Raw genomic sequence first — 19,417 nt, forward strand, 5'->3', positions numbered from 1 at the left:
CTGGGAGAAGTGGTGCAGACAGGCAATAAGGGCTCTCTTGTGTGCTCAGCTGTTTGGAGAACCTACAGAGAGCAGAGGTCAAGACCCATACAGTAAATCCTGCTCTCTAGCCCCCTGACTGGAGACTACTGCCACTGCATGCTGACCCTGCCATTTTAAACCACTTGGAGGAAGGGGAGGGTTGAGGGCCTGGCCAAAGTGACTGAGGAACCCAAAACACATTTTCAAAGATGACTTAGATGTATACTAGTTAGATAGGAGGTTTTTAACTATAGTTATACCAGTAGACAAAGGTAATCATCCTGATAGTTTAAGGCCTAGTTTAAAACTAGCCAGGAAACCTTAAAAGAGTCAGTCAAGGTAAACCTTTCTTCAGAAACAATGAACTAGAGGTTATTTCCATTAAGAACAAATAGATGATTAATAATTGATACTTTATTGTTAATGATTACCAAATCATTGCATGAAATGAGCTAGATTTTTCCCTTAGTATAAATAGCATCACTTTGATAGAAGAGTCCTCCATTCTCTTCCTGGCATCGCTGCCCATACTACACCATATCATCCATAATGGCATTCAGTGGAACTTGGCAGGTCTATGCTCAAGAGAACTATGAAGAGTTCTTGAAAGCTATTGGTAAGTGTCTAGTTACTTTTGTCACAGCTTGTTGGGTATGTGAAATATAACAATATTTTTCATTTACAGCAGTTTTCATCAGGGAATTTCAACTTATATTTTGGACCAGCCACCTCCCATGACATAGTTCAGTACTACTCTAAGCATTTTAGAGATTAAATGAAGTGAAGAGATTTGCCCAAAGCAACACAGGTAGAACACCAGGTTTTAAACTCAAATTTCCTAAGTGTTTACTACAAGAGTGAGCTTCTCCTGAAATAAGAGGTATCTTAATAGAAGCATGAAAATTGAACTGTATACGCGTTTATAAATCTAATAGGTTTGCTAGCAGGGACTTGTTAATGGGATATAGAGCCTTTCAAATCTACATTGCTAGGTGATCGCCATTTGGTCACCTGTATGAAATGAAGAGGATGGTCTTTAAATAGTAGGGACAAAATCACATTTCACTTTATGTACATAAATAGCAGTTACCACCTATGTAACTACAGTTTTCAACACATACACATAGGTTGATACAGTTCTGGGCATGTAAATATGCACATACCCAGGGAGCACGTTCAGCAGGGCTGTACTCTGGCTTGCAGGTAGGTAGTACCATATCCTCACCCAGGTAGGCATGTAAGGCAACATATGCCCTGAAATTGTAGCCAAACAAAAACCAATGACTAGCACCTGTTAGATGCTGGTGGAACTCCCTTCCATGGTTTAGCATGACAGCTTATGGGTTAGGGCATCTGTCCACAGGGCAGGAGACCTTCTGGTAAAATAGAATCCTCAACTGTGCAAAAGAGCAAAAAACAGCAGTTAAAAGGCTAGGCAACTGCCATTTAGGCATGTAAAGTAAAATAGGATTTCTGCCCTAGGTCTCTAATAAAAAGCATCACCACAGTTTCCTTTTCAGCCTTGATGGCAATTTTAGTAAAATGACCAAGGATTAGATGGGTTTTCAAAAAGCCTTACTTTGAAATTCAGTGGAGTTGGGTGCCCCTGGCCACAATTAAGATTCCTCTGAAAACCCCAGGCCTAAAGAGAATGTTGTCTGAATTACCCCCTCACTGCCAAAGGTCACTTTTTCAAGTCATGCATGAGGCAATTTTTCTGCTGCTACTCTGTGACCTGTACCTTAGTCTCCAGCCTGCTCTGGGGAGAGGAAGAGAGAAAATAATGTATATGTCATATTAGTCGTGTCATGGGAGTCACTATACCTCCCTTATCCCCAGATATTGAAGAGATGATGGAGGTGTAACAGTCTGTATAGATTAGAAAAGAACTTAGAAAAGTGTCCAAGTTTCACAAATGTGAAAGCTATACATACAATTTAAAAATGTATTTACAGAACTATTGTAATAGGAGGCAAAAACACCTTAAATTGCTTTTTAAAAATTATTAGATTCATGGCAGGTCCTCAAAGTAAGGGACTGGCATTGAATCTCCAAGATTATAAGAAAATTAACCAAACAAAAAATGCCCATGAATTAAATGTTATGGCCAGACAGCACTGGGGAATCTCAGGATAAACTCCGTGCTTTAACACTGATGTCCTGTTCTTTTGCTAATTCATGTCAACTTTGTAACATCATTGAAACAAAGTATTTGGTATTTCCATTATTAATTTCAACAGGAACTCCCTCTGTGCATACCAGAGAAATTAAAAATCTGTTTTTTTGTTTTTCTGCAGGATTGCCAGATGAAATTATCAAAGTTGCCCCAAACATTAAGCCTGTTATTGAAATACAACAAAATGGAAGCAACTTTGTTGTGACGTCAAAAACACCCAAGCAGTCTGTAACAAATTCATTTACTCTTGGGAAAGAGGCTGATATCACCACTATGGATGGCAAAAAAATGAAGGTAACCTACCAGTATTTCAGGAATAGTAGTTCACACAATAGCACAATGCATCACTCCTTAACCAGCTCTTCAAACTGACATGTAAAGTGATGCCAACAGGCTTCAGGAGCTGCTTCTGAAGCTAGAGACATGGTACTGCAAAGCAGGGTCTGGAGAAACCCCCAGGAACCTCTTGGAAAAATAAAGTATTTGTACTAACTAGATATTTTTCAACAGATTATTAAATACTCAGTTATAAGCAAACAGGTAAAGGTAATCAAGTTTCCTGCGTCAGTGGAGGAGCAAATCAAAACAGGAGTTAGAGAGGAATTTTATTCCCTATGTCCTGTACTGCATAAATGACTAAATGCATCATGCAATTTTTCACTTTACCCTGAATAGTACTGTCCAAACAGCAGGCTGTGGAACACTAACTGTGGTCTTTGGACAGCTGACTTCCAATGGTGGTGATTCTCTATCTCTCTCTCAGCTGATAAAGATGCCAAAATACTTTAAGTGCTTTCTTACTACATTTTCCCATGCAGGCAGGAGTGTTATTTATGGCAAGGAAAGTGGTTCATGTATTTACAAGTATATGTGAGGGTAGTCTAGGAGACAATCTTTCTGTTACACATGGTCCACATTATATATGTATTTTACATACAATAACTGTAAATCCTTTTAACAGCCTCTATTTCCTGAAAATCATCTACGCATCAAACAGTAGCATTTATATTCTTTGAACAGTTGGAAGAAAGCAAATTTTCTCCTAAGTTAATTAGGATATTACTTAATCATGCCAACTGTGGTTAGGGAAATAAGAATGAGTGACTGCACTTCCATCTCATCATATCTGTGTACCCAACTACTTCTTATAACTGAATTTCCACATGTTTACCTTTTGGCCTCAATTGCTGCCAGACACTGGACTTCATAAATTAATATAAGTAATTCTTTAAAAAAAAAATCTGTGTTCACAGTGCATCGTTCACTTGCAAGATGGAAAGCTTGTGTGTAAATCAGACAAATTCTTCCATGAACAAGAAGTTATAGGAAATGAAATGTTGGAGGTAAGATTTAGGCAAATATAAGTGCATTATGAAAAATAACAGAAAAAAATGCCCTACACATGGCAGCTTATAAAATCAATACCATTTCTTAAAGCACAAAAATTATTACAAAAGCCATGCCTTAAATCTATATCTATGAAGAATATATGATTTTAACTCTTAAAAATTATCATAGCCCAAGAGAAACAATGTTAATCATACTTTGGTACAGATGCATCATATAGTGCCACAAATGCCTTACCTGAATCTCCTTTAAACACAGACACAATGTGCAGTTATGCCCTTACAGTTACATTCAAGACTTTCCTGTCTTTGAATGTTAGCTGTCATTTCCCAGGTGAGACTGGGCCGAATTCATCCGTTATTTTCCATTTTATACACTCAAGCATGAACATTTTTAGTTTATAAGCATTATGCAGGAAAGCCTTTTGCAGGATTCTACATAAGGCTGTGAACTGTTTGCACCAATGGCCTCACTGAAAAACTTTGACCCAGGCAAAGGGTGCAAAATGAATCAAGGAATGCAAGTTTACATTTTCACTTCTTTAACTTACAAATCCTTGGAATGTCTAATTTGTTCTGAACCCTTCTCTACCAGTATAGAGCCCTTCCCCTTGGGAGTTAAACCTCAACTTTTCAGTTTTTAAGATGTGTCCCACTTGAAGAGATTATTGTCACAGGTTTTACAGCAAAGGTTGTCAAAGCAGCTCTCAAAGTTATGGAAACTCAGCTTCCTTAAATGGCTTTGAAAATGTCAGCCTACTTTTTCTTACAATAATAAATATCCGAAGTGCTATTTTAAAAGTACTTATTTCCAGCAGCAGGTTTCTGATTTGGAGAACATTCACTTCTCTTGGAAAACTTCTGATATTACTCCTTAATAAAGGATAACAACAATGTCCTTGAAAATAACAGTTGACATTTGGGGATTCTCAGTCCTCAGAACTGGTTCCCTAACAGAAACGTCATTGTTTTAGTATGAATGCACTGTGTATGTCTATAGACAGGTATTGTGAATGAGAGAATTACAGCAGTTTCTTTTCTGGTAGCTATGTGCAGCTCTCCTTACAGTCTAAATAAGAAACAAGTAACTTATTTATCTTTTCCAGACTATGACTGTTGGTTCAGCAACACTCATCAGAAAAAGCAAGAGGGTTAAATAATGAGATGACAGACTCATTTTGTCTTGGACATTTTTACGTTCCAAAAGCACATTTTCCATCAGTTGTGATTGTTCTTATTCTGAAAGAGCGCTACAGAAAAATAAAGAACCAAGATCTCTGCTTTCCTTGCATCTCATACTTTGGCTAATATAAGAATGCATTTTCCTTGTTTATACTATGAGGCCCATCTTTCTAAGTAGCAGAGGCCTGTTTCCAAGACAGGCAGATCTCCCAATAATTACAAGGGGAGATTTTCCTGTGAAAGAAGTAGAGGACCTGTGGCCTCTGGTAAAATAGTGGCTCACCAGAACAGCAACAGGGAGGTGACAGAAGCTGATATGAATATTTCCTGACCTCTTATGCCAAATAAGGAAGAATATAAATTTAATAAATCCCACCTCCTTTTCTCTTTTTTGTCCAGTTAGTCTAAGTGACCTACCAAAAATCTGCCATCTACTTCTTATCCAGCAAGGAGGAATCAGACATTTATGGTTGTTATGCACAGCTGTATCTGTAAGAGTAATATAAGCAGAAGCATGTTAAGAGCTGGAAAGCATATTGCACCTACTCAGCAATTAAACAATATAAATGACTTGTTAACCAACATAAAAAAGGAATTGCAAACACAGTTAAGTGTTCAAGACCAAAAGAAATTAAACCAAAAATTAGGCAATTCATGATATTTTCCAGATCTAAAAATAATGAAGCATCCTTGTAATAGTCCTGATTAGCATGACTGGAAAATCCTGTTTTCAGATTAGATCACTGTTTACTGTCTAGGTTGAGGCATAAAATGCATGGAATTGAAGATGGGAAGTAGGTTTCCTAACACCTGTTACTCTCAACTGATCATCTTTGCAAAGTTCAGCTTCTTTTAAAAAAAGCATTATCATTCATCCTACTTTATTATTGACATTGAATTGACCTATATGGCATGTACTGTGACACCACCAGACCTTTTGTTTTCTCACTAAAATGTTCGTTGGTAGTCATGCCATTTTTCAGGTTTCCAGGTAAATGGATTCTATTATATATACTAGCAGCCCTACTCTACATTGAGGTTAGTGGAAGTTTTTCAAGCGACTTGACTGGGAACAGAATCTGATCTCCTCTATGCAGGGAAAACTACCAACATAGCTTACTGCTAGACCTCATCATGTGGACACCCTTAGCTTAGAACTAGAGTGCTTTTTCTGGCTTACCTCGTATACTCTGAATGCAAAATAATCTAGATAAGGAAAAAGCATCCTTATTCTGAAATCAGAGCGTCTGCAAGAGGAGTTGTACTGGCACAGCAATGCCAGTAACTGAGGCATGCTGTATTTGTATGAATAAGCTCTAAAGCTTTTGAGTTCAGGAGGAGTTACACATGTATACAAGATCCCCAGAATAGATTCAGGCCATTTGCCAGAACTTGGGAAGAAAGTTATTTTAAAGCTGTGTGCTGCATGAAACTATTCAAGAGCTCAAAAAGGTAATGTTTGTAAGTTGCTCAGTAACTGCTGCTAGCTAGACGAGGAAATATAACAAAAGGATATTAATGTTCTAACAGTACATTCCCAGAAAACCACAATGCTTTAACAAACAAAGCTACAGCTGAAAAATGAATTATACAAGAGATTTGACACTTTCTAAACTAATCGAACTAAAAATATTTTTGTCATTAAATAGAATTGTAATCACTGTAATTTGTAACGCCTGTGACAAAAATGTATAATATGTTGGTTTAGACTCACAATGACATAAAATGTATTTTTTTTTTTATTCAATTAAAGCACCCACCTAAGAAAGCACTGATGATTTTTAGTACATAAAAATACATTGTTTTAATATCTACATAAGTGTTCCCAAGTTACTACAAATTAATCTTCTTCCACAACACAACTCACAATCTATTCAATTTACTATCTCAAAGTAAAGGTCAGCAAATACAGGTTCCGCTACACAAAAGGAAACAAAATTATAGGGAATGTAGTATACCCTCAAAACAGTGATAACTGAAATTGTTTCTAACATGTTGCACCTAAGCTTCTATAAAACAATCTAAAAGCAAATGTACAGGCAGTCCTCGACTTACAATGTTTCGAGTTACAACATTTTGCACTTACGTTTATAAATTGACACCCTGTTTCAACTTTATGACATCAGTTTCGATTTTACACTTGATCTGATGCCAAGTCACACCAGTGAACAAGTTTGCTGCATCACCCATCTCCCTGGAGAACAGCTGTCCAAACTTCCTTGGACACTTTCTTGAAGAAGGCAGACAAGATTCCAGAAAAAACTGCAGCTGAGACTCTAGCCAAGAACGCTTCAAAAACTCCAACCAAGAGTCCTTCAAACTGCCTAGCAAAGTCTCCTCAAAGAAGTCCTTCCAAATCAATATGATTGCTATTTACAATATAAATACATTGATGTATTACTCATCTATAATTGATTGTGTTCAAATTCTGGGTTATTTTTGGTGAAAATAAGAGTATCGGGCCTTGGTTCAGGAACCAATCCCCCATTTATAACATTGTTTCCTATGGGAAAATCGGTTCCAAGTTACAACATTTCAGCTTAAGACGTGGTTTTCAGGAACCAATTGTCTCGTAAGTCTGAGGACTGCCTGTACTGCAATGTCCAAATTATTTAACATTGCCAGCTATACAGCTGAACTAATCATGGCACATTCCACTGCTGCTGAGATATGAGGTTCCATACAAGTCCTTTGTTCAGTGTTTTACTTCAAGATTTTAGGAACCGGAGGCCCTTGTTTATGCTAAGAATCGTGTCTTCCTCTCTGGGATATTAGTTATCATTTATCTATTGAAAATACTTGTTTTGAAAGGATGGTGGATCCACCCTCCCTCAAAGTCAAGTGAAATTACAGAGAACACTTCATGACAATGTTTACATTTCTGCCTTGGTAATTTGCTGTTAGTCTGAAGTCAGGTAGATGGTAGGGCAGGGTAGCACCTCAGAGACTAACTGGCTCAAAGAGGCATAAGTCTTCATAGTTCGCCAGAGGCTGTTGCCTATGAAAGCTCATGCTTCTGAATCAGTTAGTGATGCCACCCTGTCCTACCTTCTGCATTACCACACCTTGTAATTATGAGCACTAAAGAGACAAGATCTATCTTGCTCTGAACTGTTTCTATTAGCTCCCAATTCCACAGGGTTTTGGGAAAAGAATGTAATTACCCCAAGAACATGTATATATGCTAAAGATCAAATTTTATGTGGCAACTTCAGTGTTTCATACAATTTTCTAAGAGTAAACTTTGATGTACCAACTAGAACAGCGTTTCTCAACCTGTGGGTTGTGACCCCAAAGTGAGTCGCAAGAATATATGAAAGGGTCATGAATGAACTTTGAAAATGGATTCTCCTTTACAGGAGAAAAACATGGGAAACCGTGGCCTTTCCCTTGCAGGCTGGCAGTTTGCTGCTTGGGCCCCCCCCGTCCCCCCCCCCCCACACACACAATGGGGGGCTCAGGGCAGCAGGTCACAAGTAAGGAGCACTGGGTTGGGACTAGTCGTTGATGTTTACAAATGGATCCTGGTACAAAAAAGGTTGAGAACCACTGAACTAGAAAACAGTTTGGTATTACACAGCTGTTACAGTGTATTCAGAGTGTAAATTTAATCTTGCCTGCTTTTGCACCGCCTATTTCAGGTTCTTCTAAAGAAACTCGTGTGCATATGTGTGTGAATAGGATTTTAATATATATTTGTTCCAAATCATACTCAGCACAAATGTCCACTTCTAGATAGGATAGCCCCTGAAAGGGAAACAGCTGTGGTGTAACTTACAAGTTACATTTCAAAGGCTACTAATGTGATTCAGTGCTTTGCTCGGACACAATAACCATCATGATTCTTTACTTCTGTTTAGGAAGATGAAGTATACAGCCTCCTTTTCCAGGTCAGCTACGGCACTGATACGATTTCCAACATTTCATTGCATTTGAAGTAACGTGGGAATAAGAGAGTGGGAGCGCATGTTTGTAGCTGCTCTGGTTTCACTTGTATTCTAGCACTTAAAATGATCCAACAGAAAAGTCAGGAAATGAAACGGGAGCATCTGTTGCTGGAAGAATGGTATTTCAGGACTATGAAAACCTGAAGTAATAACTTCTGCATTTGTTTGTTAAGTGAATTATACATTACCATGTCAATCACGACCTGAACGACCAGATGCTTCTGTAACGAGTGCTTCATTAAGTCAGCTACTATAGACAGGCCAACTTAATAATAAGCATCTTATAATTTATTAATTTCTTTAAAGCACTATAAGCAAGCAATACGCCACGTGCTGTAAAAGTCATTGTAGGATTAATGGTACAATTTATTATCGCTGTTTTCCACGTGGGAAGTAAGACATACGGCCATTAACAGGCTTGTCGGAGTCCCACGGTGAGCCAGCAACGGAGAGCGCAGGGTTATGACCCTCACGTACTTGTTCTTACCAGAAGGCCAGCATTGGCGTCGTGAAATCACCCTGGGGACCCGAAACGTCAGCTTTACCCTGCGTCACAATGCGATTGCCACGGTCAGGCGGCCCGCCGGAGTTCCTGACCGCTCTCCCGCGGGGAAGTTCAGCCCCTGCTGAGACACCCGGCACCAGCGTTTCCAACCCCGAAGCCATCCGATGCAGATACATGCTCGTTTTACGCTGCAAAGTATTCACGCCCCAATAGCGCAAGGGTCTTTGGCACAAAGCACCGACGTTTCAAAGATGAGCACGCGGCAGGTGGGTACCTCAGCCCCGCACAACGGTGCCCCGCTACCCCTGCACTGGCGCATGATCTAGCTACATGTGGAGCATGACCAGGTGTTTATACTGTAACACCTATAAACTGGATAGTAAGGCTCTAGGGAGGGCGGGGGGGTGTCTTTCTGCCTCTCAGGGTAGCAGTGAAAGCTCCTCCACCCCGAGACGAGCGACTCAGCAGCTTTTGGGCGGGAAAACGACAAGACGCCCGCACATTCTAACGGACTTCGCAGCACAGCGCATGCGCGGAACCAAACGACAAACCGAGCTTGCGCGCGCTGAAGGGACCACCCCGAGGAGACTGGGAAGCTGGCGCTTGCGCAGCACCGACGTCAAAAAAGAGCGCATGCGCAGGCGGGGAGCGCTCCTAGGAGGAGTGGAATCAGCGCATGCGCCGAGGGGGCACGCGAGGAAGGCTTTGGCGCCGGTTCTTTTTTCCCCTCCCCTGTCGCCCCTCGTTCTGGCCCAGTTCTCGCCGGAAGCGCCCCGGCAGTCTCGCGAGAGGCGGGGAGACGGTTGGCTGTGGCGCCGCGCGTCTCGCTCCGCTCCGCTCCGCACCGGGCCCCGCTGCTCGCCTCGCCCCCCGGCCCCCGCCGCCGCCATGTCCCGCTACCTGCGCCCCCCCAACACCTCGCTCTTCGTGCGGAACGTGGCCGACGACACCAGGTGGGTGGCGGCGGCGCCAGGCCCGCGCAGGCTGTGGCGGGCGCGCTAGGCCGCGCGGGCGGGCACCACGAGGGAGAGGTAGCGGCTTCCTGAAGGGGGGGGGAGGCCGCGCCGCGCCGCGCCGGCTCCTTTGTGCTCCCCTTAGAGCTTCCACCCCGCGCTTTTTATAGGGGGTCGTGCCTTGCCCCCTCCCCCACCCGCCGCCGCGCACCAAACCGCGGGGCAGCTTTCCCGCCCATCCGTGGCTCGCAGGGCGGGAAATCAGAGTGGGATGGGGATGAATTCACCGTCCCTGAATGGCCACTGGGGGTGTTGCCAGCCCCCCTCGCCGTGTCAAACCATGTTAAAATAAGCACCAGGCAGTCCTTTTCCACCCCGGTGCAGCAGTACAGCCGGGGACCCTCGGGGGCGGTGGAGGCTGCGGGTGCAGCTAGGTCCACCGAGGGGGCGAAAGGGGTGTCCGTCGCTGTTGAGCAGGGCAGCAAGGGGCAGGGCCCCTGCATCGGACCTGCTCCAGCGTTTAAGATCTCAGCCTGCAAGTGAGAGAGGAGCAGGACCCCCTGGTCAGACCCAGTTCGCATCTGCCCTCTGCGGGGTGGACCCGTGTTCAGGTCTTAGTTCTGTCAGGTCCTCGAACCTCACCTCGGGGTTTGTGTTTACCTAGGCAGAATATTTCTGCACCGTTCTTCTCCGTGGGTTTTTTGGTGAGGCTTAGGCGGTAGGTGGGAAGGTTTTCAATTTGCAGCGTTTATGGTCAAACGCTCCAGGGTTTAAAAATGCAAGGGGCTTCATGCTGTTGTATGTTTCATCATGTGATAATGGTGCTTCCAAACTGCCTGGCAGTCTCTCCCCCTCCCCCCATTTACGCCCTGGATATTTTCAGCAGATTTTATTTTTGTCTGTTTTGTTTTGCGGTGTTCTCTCTCTCTCTCTCTCTCAATCTGTTTAAAAAAAACTTCTTAAAAGAGTGTTTTGATTTATAAAGCGGACTTGAGGGTAGCGTTCTTACAGAAAGCATATATAAGATAATGAGTATGTGATGTAGTAGTGATTCTTGTTGTGGTACTGATTCACGATAGAAACATAGTAGAAAGAAAATGACCCTAAAAGAGGCATGCATTACATTACATAGAAAGAAAAATCATTAAGTGAATTATGGGTTGCATATGGAGGATACATGATACCGGTAGTTTTGAATTGGAAACATAAAGGTGGTTTTTGATTGGCCCCTTTTCTTTCTTTTTTTCTCCATTGATTTTTGTGACTTGCTTTAGAGGGGAAATTACTTCTGCAGCCAGAGTAGCTGGGAAAGACCACTTAAAATTATGAAGAAAATGAGTGTCTTGTTAACTTTCTTGCAATCACCGTGAAAACTGTTCTTTTGTACAGGTACCATTATGTTGTGAAATGTCATCATTGAATTTCCTTTTTTAATCCTCTCTGATGTGCAGTCTTTCCTTTCTTTGAGGAAAAAGAGATGTACAGTGGTAACTTTGAATCTTGTTTGAAGTGTTCATTTCTGAATCATGGCAACTTTATATGTATAAAACAGTATAAGTAGTGAAACACCCTGTTTGAGAGCTGCTATTATTAGGTAACTAGTTGTGGAATGGGAATTTCAGGTGTCCCCAAATCTGTTGTACAGAATTGTCCTTCCATATGTTTGGTCAGCTCAGTGAAACAGTTTAACTAGCTGTTTAAGACGAGTTGAGTTGTGTTTGATGAGGTTATAAATACTGGTTGAGTAGAAAGTGGCTTGGGACTGATTGGAAAATCAAGCTAGAATGACAATACTAACTGAATGCTGTAACTTTGTTTTTGCAAGATGCAGAAAGTAAGTTAGAAATATTTGATGATTTTTAAAGTGTTTTTTAAATGTTAGATATATACTGTTTATCTTTTCTTCAATTTTCCTTTAGCCTGCTTTTAGTGGTACAGTGGGTCCTTCTTTAGTTAGCAAACAAACCATCCGGATGACTTTTTCACTTGATACTTAAAATGTAATTTCCAGATTCCAGAACTACAGCAAATAACTGTCCCTATTCCAAGACCCTAATTAACCTACCCTTTTGGAAAAGCTCTTTTGTGCAATTTAACTCTGATCTAATTACTTACACAGTAGATCTTGACCTTTTAGCCACAGAGAAATTAACCAAAAATATTTTCCCTTTATATTTTGGCTAGCTCTAAAATACAGTATTAACCACAGTACTTGGTTTAGTCGGGGGGGGGGGGGAGTTGTTTGTGGGGAGAAGGGTTTTCTCCAGACCAATTACTTTCTTTAGTTACATACAGAAAAGTAGAACTCTTGGTTCTGAAATAATACATTTTATTAGACCAACTGGAAAATAGCAGGAAATTTCTTTCGATTTCCAAGTTGGTCTAATAAAAGGTATCGTTTTGGAACCAAGAGTTCTATTTTTTTGTGTGTCGTCTTGTCTCAGACCAACACGGCTACCAAGTATGCCCCTTTCTTTAGTTACAAAATTTGTAACTTACTTGTTTACACATTTTTCTCATTATTTACATTTATTAATGGCATTTCAGGTCTGAAGACTTACGTCGTGAGTTTGGTCGTTATGGGCCAATAGTTGATGTGTATGTTCCACTGGATTTCTACACCCGTCGTCCAAGAGGATTCGCATATGTTCAATATCCTTTCTGCAGCTGGCTGATTAGTGAGGGTGTTGAAGTTTGAAATTCAAGTTTGTGTAAGAGGTAACAAATCTAAATGAAAAAGCAATTTACTTTTGTGTTGTACCTAATAAGTGTCTTTCTTATATTGTGGTGTTTCTTTTTTTCAAAGATTAACACCTTGCAAATTGCTCTTTATCTTTTTTTGAAAAAAATTAAACAAAATCTAGTTTAAAAAAAAGATTTTTGTTTCTATCTGTCACTCAGATTGATAGTATATGGTAATTAAGTGGCAGTTATCACTGACTCAAAGTTCTACCATGTTCTTAACACGACTGGTATTGAAATTAATATTTGTTCTTTGAGCAAATTGTGGCTGGTATACGTTGTTAATTTTAAAACGTGGGATCTGGAATCATTTTATCAAAAGCAGATTGTATAAAAATGAGGTAAACTTATTTTTTTTTAATATTGTCCCCTAATTTACTGTCCTCTGTTGTTGCCTCAGAATGTAAAGCTGTACAGTAATGGCGACCCCAAAGAGAAAGCATGAAAGAACCTTTAGAGTAGAGTTCAACAATTAAGGCAAGTAGACAAGCCAAAGACCTCTTAAGGATCAGGCTTGAAGAGAAGGGAGAGTTTGGGAAAAGAAAAAATAAAGAAAAGCTGGAAGAAGGACAAGCCATAATGGGAGACAAAGCTTCGCTTTATCTACAAAAGGGGGAAAAGGTTGTTTTTCAAAGTAAAAGATAAAGCCATCTGTCATTTTTGGCCAAGCATCTCATGACAAGTCCTTCTGACAAGCACTTAAAGAGTTAAAGGTCAAGATGAAGTTGAATGGTGGCCAAGATTAAAGGAGTCATACCTGATGTATCCTACAGAATAACAGTTCTCTTCTGTTTCTCATGTAAGCGGTAACTTGATAAATGATTCTGGTTTAGTCTATTGACAAAAACCTGTAATATTTCTCTTGTGAGTGGTGTTGAAATTGTAACTGCGGTCTCGAATTAAAATGCATTCATTCTTGGTTTATTTTTCAAGATAAACTGTACCACATTGTAGGTATACTTATTTTCTGCTCAGGCGAAGGACCGAGTTGTTATGCAGACAAAAGAGACCATTCATTCTTTCAAGTCAGCTAGTTGGAGAAATGTGGGTGAATTACAGTAGTGGTCACTAATGGACTGAGCGTACTGGTAACGACTGTATTATTGAGCTTCTGATTCATAGTGTAAAGTTTCAGTGTGCTTTTATTCCAAAGAATATGGTGGTCTGTACTTGAGTAAGCAGTAGGTGGGGAAAAAAACCAGAAACCATTCTCCCTATTTAAAATTTCCATTAACACAGTAGAGTAGCTAGTCACAAGAGGAGAATTTTCACTTTTTACCATTGACATTAAAGCATTTTTAGAGTTATCATTTCCTACTTTGTGTAAGGCAGACCTAGAGAATAGTGTTATTGTTAATGACTAAAATCATATCTTTCCTGAAAAGGCTACTTTTTATACATACGCATAAATGGAAGAAGGGAAGCTAGCAAGTTAGTTAAGTCACAGCATAAAGGATAAATATTCTTGGTTTTACTTATACTACAGGGTTTATATGTTCTCAGAAGAAATCCTCCCACAGTCTGATGGTTAGTGGGAAACTGTTTTTAACATGCCCTGTTTAACAGAAATTTGTAAAAGACTCTGAAATTGGTATTAGAACATTCTGCTACTTTCTAAAGTTGTAAACTACTCAAATTCCCAAGTACCTTAACACTTAGCACATTTGAAGATGTCCGTGATGCTGAAGACGCCCTCCATAATTTGGATCGAAAGTGGATTTGTGGCCGTCAGATAGAAATTCAGTTTGCACAGGGAGATCGGAAGAGTAAGTGTCCTTGTGTGTAGTTTATTAGAATTCAATGTAAGTCTGAATGTTAGGATAGTCAGTGCTAGAAAACATTATGCAGCCACTGTTCAACATCATTAAAACATCATTTGCTACTTTATACGCTAATGTAATTTGGATGTCTTTTAATGTACTTAAAATAGTTTTTAAATCTCTTGTTAACAAAAATTGTTACATTTATTTATTACGGATTATTTGCAATGGGAGGATGAATAGTACTGGTTGAAAAAAGTCTTCTATGGGGAAAATGTAATCTTGCAAAGAAAAAAAAAATCAAAATGTTTAATGGGAATATGTTGACCAGCTTTCTTGTGAATGTTTTTTCTCAAAACAAAGTATTATTATATAACATGTTCTAGCATTAGCAAAATGAATTGTGATTAGTTTAGAATGAAAACAAATTCTGAGGTATCAGAATTTACCATGGAACAGAGGTTGTTTTTGGATTGTCTCTGAGACAAAGAGTCTGTTTCATGCTTAGTGTGATGTAAAAAGTTTTGCATGCTAACCAAACAAAAAACTGCAAGTAAGTTATCATAATCGGTGTTTGCCATTCAAAAACAGGGATAATGTCATTGTATTAAATATTGTGCTTTTAAAAATGTCTGAGCAGAAGCTTGTACATTCATCTTCAGACAAGCTGTCAGCTCCAAGGATTTTGCTGCATATAAAGTATCTGAGAAGCAGCTTAGTTTTGAAGTTTTCTCACAGAAATCTTTGAAGTCAGTAGAAATTGTAGGCATATACAAAAACTTGAGTTTGAAACCTTTCTGGATAAGGTAACATCACCTTAAGCTTATTGAGGGACAAGAGTTACATATTTAATTTGTATACACAAGGTTGTTCAGAACTGGGCACTAGTGGTCTTCAGTGTAATATAGAAAAAATTTTAAATACACATTGATTTATAACCAGGTGAAGGTTTAATGCCCTCTTTTCTTCAGATTTGAATGAGGGATGGGTATAATTGAAGGGCAGGCTACAGGATAGTGGGTGAAGTATTGTTTTTCCTCTTTGAGAAATCACAATACAGAACAGAGCCTTTTTCCTGCTAAGTTATGCCCAAACTATATATAGAATGAATGCATGTTGTATATGTACTTTTTTTTAGAGAAGGCTGAAATTATAGCTTGTATATTGGTCTGTTTCTATTTAACCTTGTATGTAATCAGTTTCATTGTTTCCTCTGTATGCTCTGTTACATTCCACTTCTGACACTGATGAAAGGGGAGGCAATATTCTTTTAAAGAGAGATGCACCTAAGGTCACTGAAAATGAGAACACAACTTTGTGGGGGGTGTAATATGTGAAAGTACTTCAATGTCTTTTTAAAAATGGATTCAATTCCAGTTGACTGTGTCATCTTAACACAGAAGGCAGAAATGTCAAGACATATTAGTCCATGAAGCTGGCTGCTGAGGCCATCCGAGTACAACCCTCTTTGGGCTGAAATCAGGACAATCAGCTGTTACTGTATGTGGTGTATTGTTTGGGAGACTGTCAGAAGCACCACTATACTTGGGTAATCTTATTTTGTCCAAATCACCCTTCAGGGCAACTGGGCAAAACTTGGAATAGTCTTGAGACTGCTTTAACCCCAGAGGACAAATGGCAATAAAACATAAAGATGGCGTGCATTTCTTCTTACATACCTATCACGTGCCTCTTCCTGTCCTTGTCAGAATGCCCCAACATGCCTCATGAATTGAGTTCAGAGAATTGTTTTTTTGAAAATGTATGTGCAAGCAGCCATTACTCGTATTGTTGGAGGAAGGCGTGAAGAGGATTGATCTAGAAAGTGGGAAGGTAAATTTATTTTTAACAGAAGAATGCTAAATATTTTTCTACAGCTCCAAATCAGATGAAAGCCAAGGAAGGGAGAAACCTGTATAGTTCTTCTCGTTATGACGACTATGACAGATATAGGCGGTCTAGAAGTCGGAGTTACGAAAGGAGGAGGTCTAGAAGTCGTTCTTTTGATTACAACTATAGAAGATCTTATAGTCCTAGAAAGTAAGTGTAGTGTGTTTGGCTTCAACTACACAGCAGTCTGTTTGAGGGGAAAAAGCATTAACTATTCACCTTGTTAACATTTTGAATACTTTCTTTTTGTATGCTCACTTTGTAATCTAACGTGTGGGAGTTGTGTGTTGCATGCCTCATCAAAGCAGATATTGAATGAAATATGATTCTGTGCTTCATTAAAAATTAAAGCAAATGCACATCTCAGAAAACTAAACTTATTATTATAAACATGCAATAGGTATTTGTCACTGTTTACTTTTTCTGATGTGCCTTTTTAGCAGTAGACCTACTGGAAGACCGCGGCGTAGCAGAAGCCATTCGGACAATGATAGGTAAAATAATTTTTACACCATATAAATTCAGAACTAGATAACTATATACCTTAACTTGAGGTTAAATTTTCTCCTGCAAAAATGATAAATAATTGTGAATGTATTAGATGTCTAAGGATAGCATTATATATATTCAAATCTCTCTCCCCTTTATTCTGATAGGTTCAAACACCGCAATCGATCTTTTTCAAGATCTAAATCCAATTCAAGATCACGATCCAAGTCACAGCCCAAGAAAGAAATGAAGGCTAAATCACGATCTAGGTCTGCATCTCACACCAAATCTAGAGGCACCGCTAAAACAGATTCTAAAACACATTATAAGTCCAGCTCAAGATATGAAAAGGAATCAAGAAAAAAAGAACCAGCTAGATCCAAATCTCAGTCAAGATCACATTCTAGATCTAGGTCAAAATCCAGGTCACGGTCATGGACTAGTCCCAAGTCCAGTGGCCACTAACAGTGTATCTATGTTGTTTTTAGGCATGTAACATTCATTTACACACAGTTCAGTTGACTTAAATTATCAGGAATATGATGTTGCAACAGTGCTAAAAACTTTTCTTTCTGTCTGTTTTCCCTGTAGCAGGCAATGGTTATAATTAAAATAACAGTGTTGGAAGCCACTGAGAGAGAGTCCACTTTGTTAAATGTCATGGGCAGCTATTGATTTGATTGTGGTGTCTATATTTTTGTAAAGATTTGCATTTTTTTTTATGGTTAAAATTGGTAATAAAACTCACTTGAGCAGAATTTGCAACATTTTCCTAGTAAAAGTACCGCACAGAGAAGTTGTGCAGGTTTGCATGGAACAGTTGAACTCGTGGTTTAACTTGTTCTTTAACTTGACAATACAAGCGGAAGACTGGACAGCTGTAGTGCAACGCTGGCTGCTGTGAAATTCAGCCTGGCAATTTTGTTTCCATTGTTCAAAGACAGGGACTCTGTTCTTCATGCCTACCTAAATGAGTAGGTTGGTAAATGGAGCTTTCTCAAACAGATGGTGTTGAAGTTTCTCATTAACCCTGCCATCTGGAGAGATGGTAGTAACGTTGCATAAAGTATGTGGAGATAGTCACAGTCTTCAAGACTCATTCAGAGGTCGTGCAGTGTTGTGAACGTTGTCAGGATGGAGGCTTCGCTGCTTTTACCTGGCTGCTAATATTAGATACTTAAGTACACTTCAAATGGAAAATTAAGTTCAAATTTAAAAAGACAGAGCAGCTAAAATACTAGGTTGTGTGTATGTTTTATGCAGTTTTTGTATCTCTTCTGAATTTTAGTGAGCAGTTAACCATAAATTGCTTAGTTTTTTTGCTGTTAGATGCAAGTAGATTGTTTCAAGTTGTGTGTGTACAGTATGTAAGAACTAAACTTTTATGCCAATGACTCTTGTGGTTAGTTGGTGTATTGATAGATATCAAATTTAGCCATCTCTTCTTGAGTAACTAAAGGCTTGCTTTTACACTTCAAAATTTATGTAGTTAAACAAGTCTGAATTTATACCCTTTAGTCCAAGACTGTTCAGTGTTTTGGTTACAATATTTTGTTTCAAATTACTTAAGAGCAAATGTTCCAGGTTGGACATGAACAAGAGCTGCATCTCTGGCTATTTTGTTTATCACAGTATCTTTGGTAAATTGAGTGTGGAAAAAATAATTACAAAACTAATATGTAATTTCACAAATATTTCTCTGGAAGGCAAGATATTTTGTTATGAAAATGGCTTCTGGCAATGTTTTTTATATTCAAATTTGAGAGCCAGCATCAAACACCTAGTGTTCCTTGCTGTCTGTATAGTAGCACATAACGATGTTGGTGAAAAGTAGTATCCTTTTTAGAGAAAAACGTATAGGTTTTGGGTTTTAGTAACTTCAGCAGGGCCTTTGAGGAAACACAGATGGCTTTTAAATATTGGCTGTGGAACGTGCTTAGGGGGTTGATTCTAGAACCTTTGTATATTTAATAGTATTTCTAACTTTTTCTTTACTGTTTGCAGTTAACGTTCATGTTCTGCTATGCAATCATTTATATGCACGTTCCTTTAATTTTGTAGACTTTCCTGGATGTATAGTTTAAAAACAACAAAGTCTATTTAAAACTGTAGCAGTAGCGTGCAGCTCTAGCAGAGGAAAGTTGTGGGATTAAACTTTGTATTTCCTTTCTTATAGAGGCTTCTAAAAAGGTATTTTTATATGTTCTTTTTAACAAATATTGTGTACTACCTTTAAAACATCAATGTTTTGATCAAAGTAACTAAAGACCCAGCTTATTTTCTGCTTGCTGTAAATTTAGCAAACATGCTGTAATAAAAAGAAATGAAGGAAATATCGATCCATTGGAATTATTCTAGCTTTAACATTTGACTCCAGAGCAAGGTTAGGAACAGTGGTGCCCCCTT

General features: G+C 39.2%; 2 protein-coding genes and 1 long non-coding RNA gene across 4 annotated transcripts; 2 read left to right on the plus strand and 1 right to left on the minus strand.

Annotated features, from left to right (window-relative positions):
- Nucleotides 1–417: 417 nt before the first annotated feature.
- Nucleotides 418–9,773, minus strand: LOC132251116 (uncharacterized). Its single transcript, XR_009462922.1, has 2 exons — nt 5,143–9,773; nt 418–1,418 (listed from the first exon to the last, which is right to left on the minus strand). It is a non-coding gene; the product is annotated as an uncharacterized LOC132251116 (long non-coding RNA).
- Nucleotides 554–4,823, plus strand: LOC102568165 (fatty acid-binding protein, liver-like). Its single transcript, XM_006267978.4, has 4 exons — nt 554–637; nt 2,319–2,491; nt 3,451–3,540; nt 4,650–4,823. The coding sequence occupies exons 1-4, from the start codon at nt 571–573 to the stop codon at nt 4,701–4,703; spliced, it is 384 nt and encodes a 127-aa protein (XP_006268040.1). The 5' UTR covers nt 554–570; the 3' UTR covers nt 4,704–4,823.
- Nucleotides 9,774–9,962: 189 nt separating the features above from the next.
- On the plus strand, nt 9,963–19,344 carry SRSF10 (serine and arginine rich splicing factor 10). 2 transcript variants are annotated; one of them, XM_006267976.4, is made up of 6 exons: nt 9,963–10,130; nt 12,678–12,782; nt 14,535–14,638; nt 16,510–16,672; nt 16,963–17,016; nt 17,179–19,344. In XM_006267976.4, the coding sequence occupies exons 1-6, from the start codon at nt 10,066–10,068 to the stop codon at nt 17,474–17,476; spliced, it is 789 nt and encodes a 262-aa protein (XP_006268038.1). In that variant the 5' UTR covers nt 9,963–10,065; the 3' UTR covers nt 17,477–19,344. The 2 variants fall into 2 exon arrangements, with proteins under 2 accessions (XP_006268038.1, XP_006268039.1); XM_006267977.4 differs by having other exon boundaries at nt 16,966–17,016.
- The last annotated feature ends 73 nt before the right edge of the window (nt 19,345–19,417 follow it).

The sequence above is a fragment of the Alligator mississippiensis genome, chromosome 6 (genome assembly GCF_030867095.1).
Source record: "Alligator mississippiensis isolate rAllMis1 chromosome 6, rAllMis1, whole genome shotgun sequence".
In the NCBI taxonomy this organism is placed as follows: domain Eukaryota; kingdom Metazoa; phylum Chordata; order Crocodylia; family Alligatoridae; genus Alligator; species Alligator mississippiensis.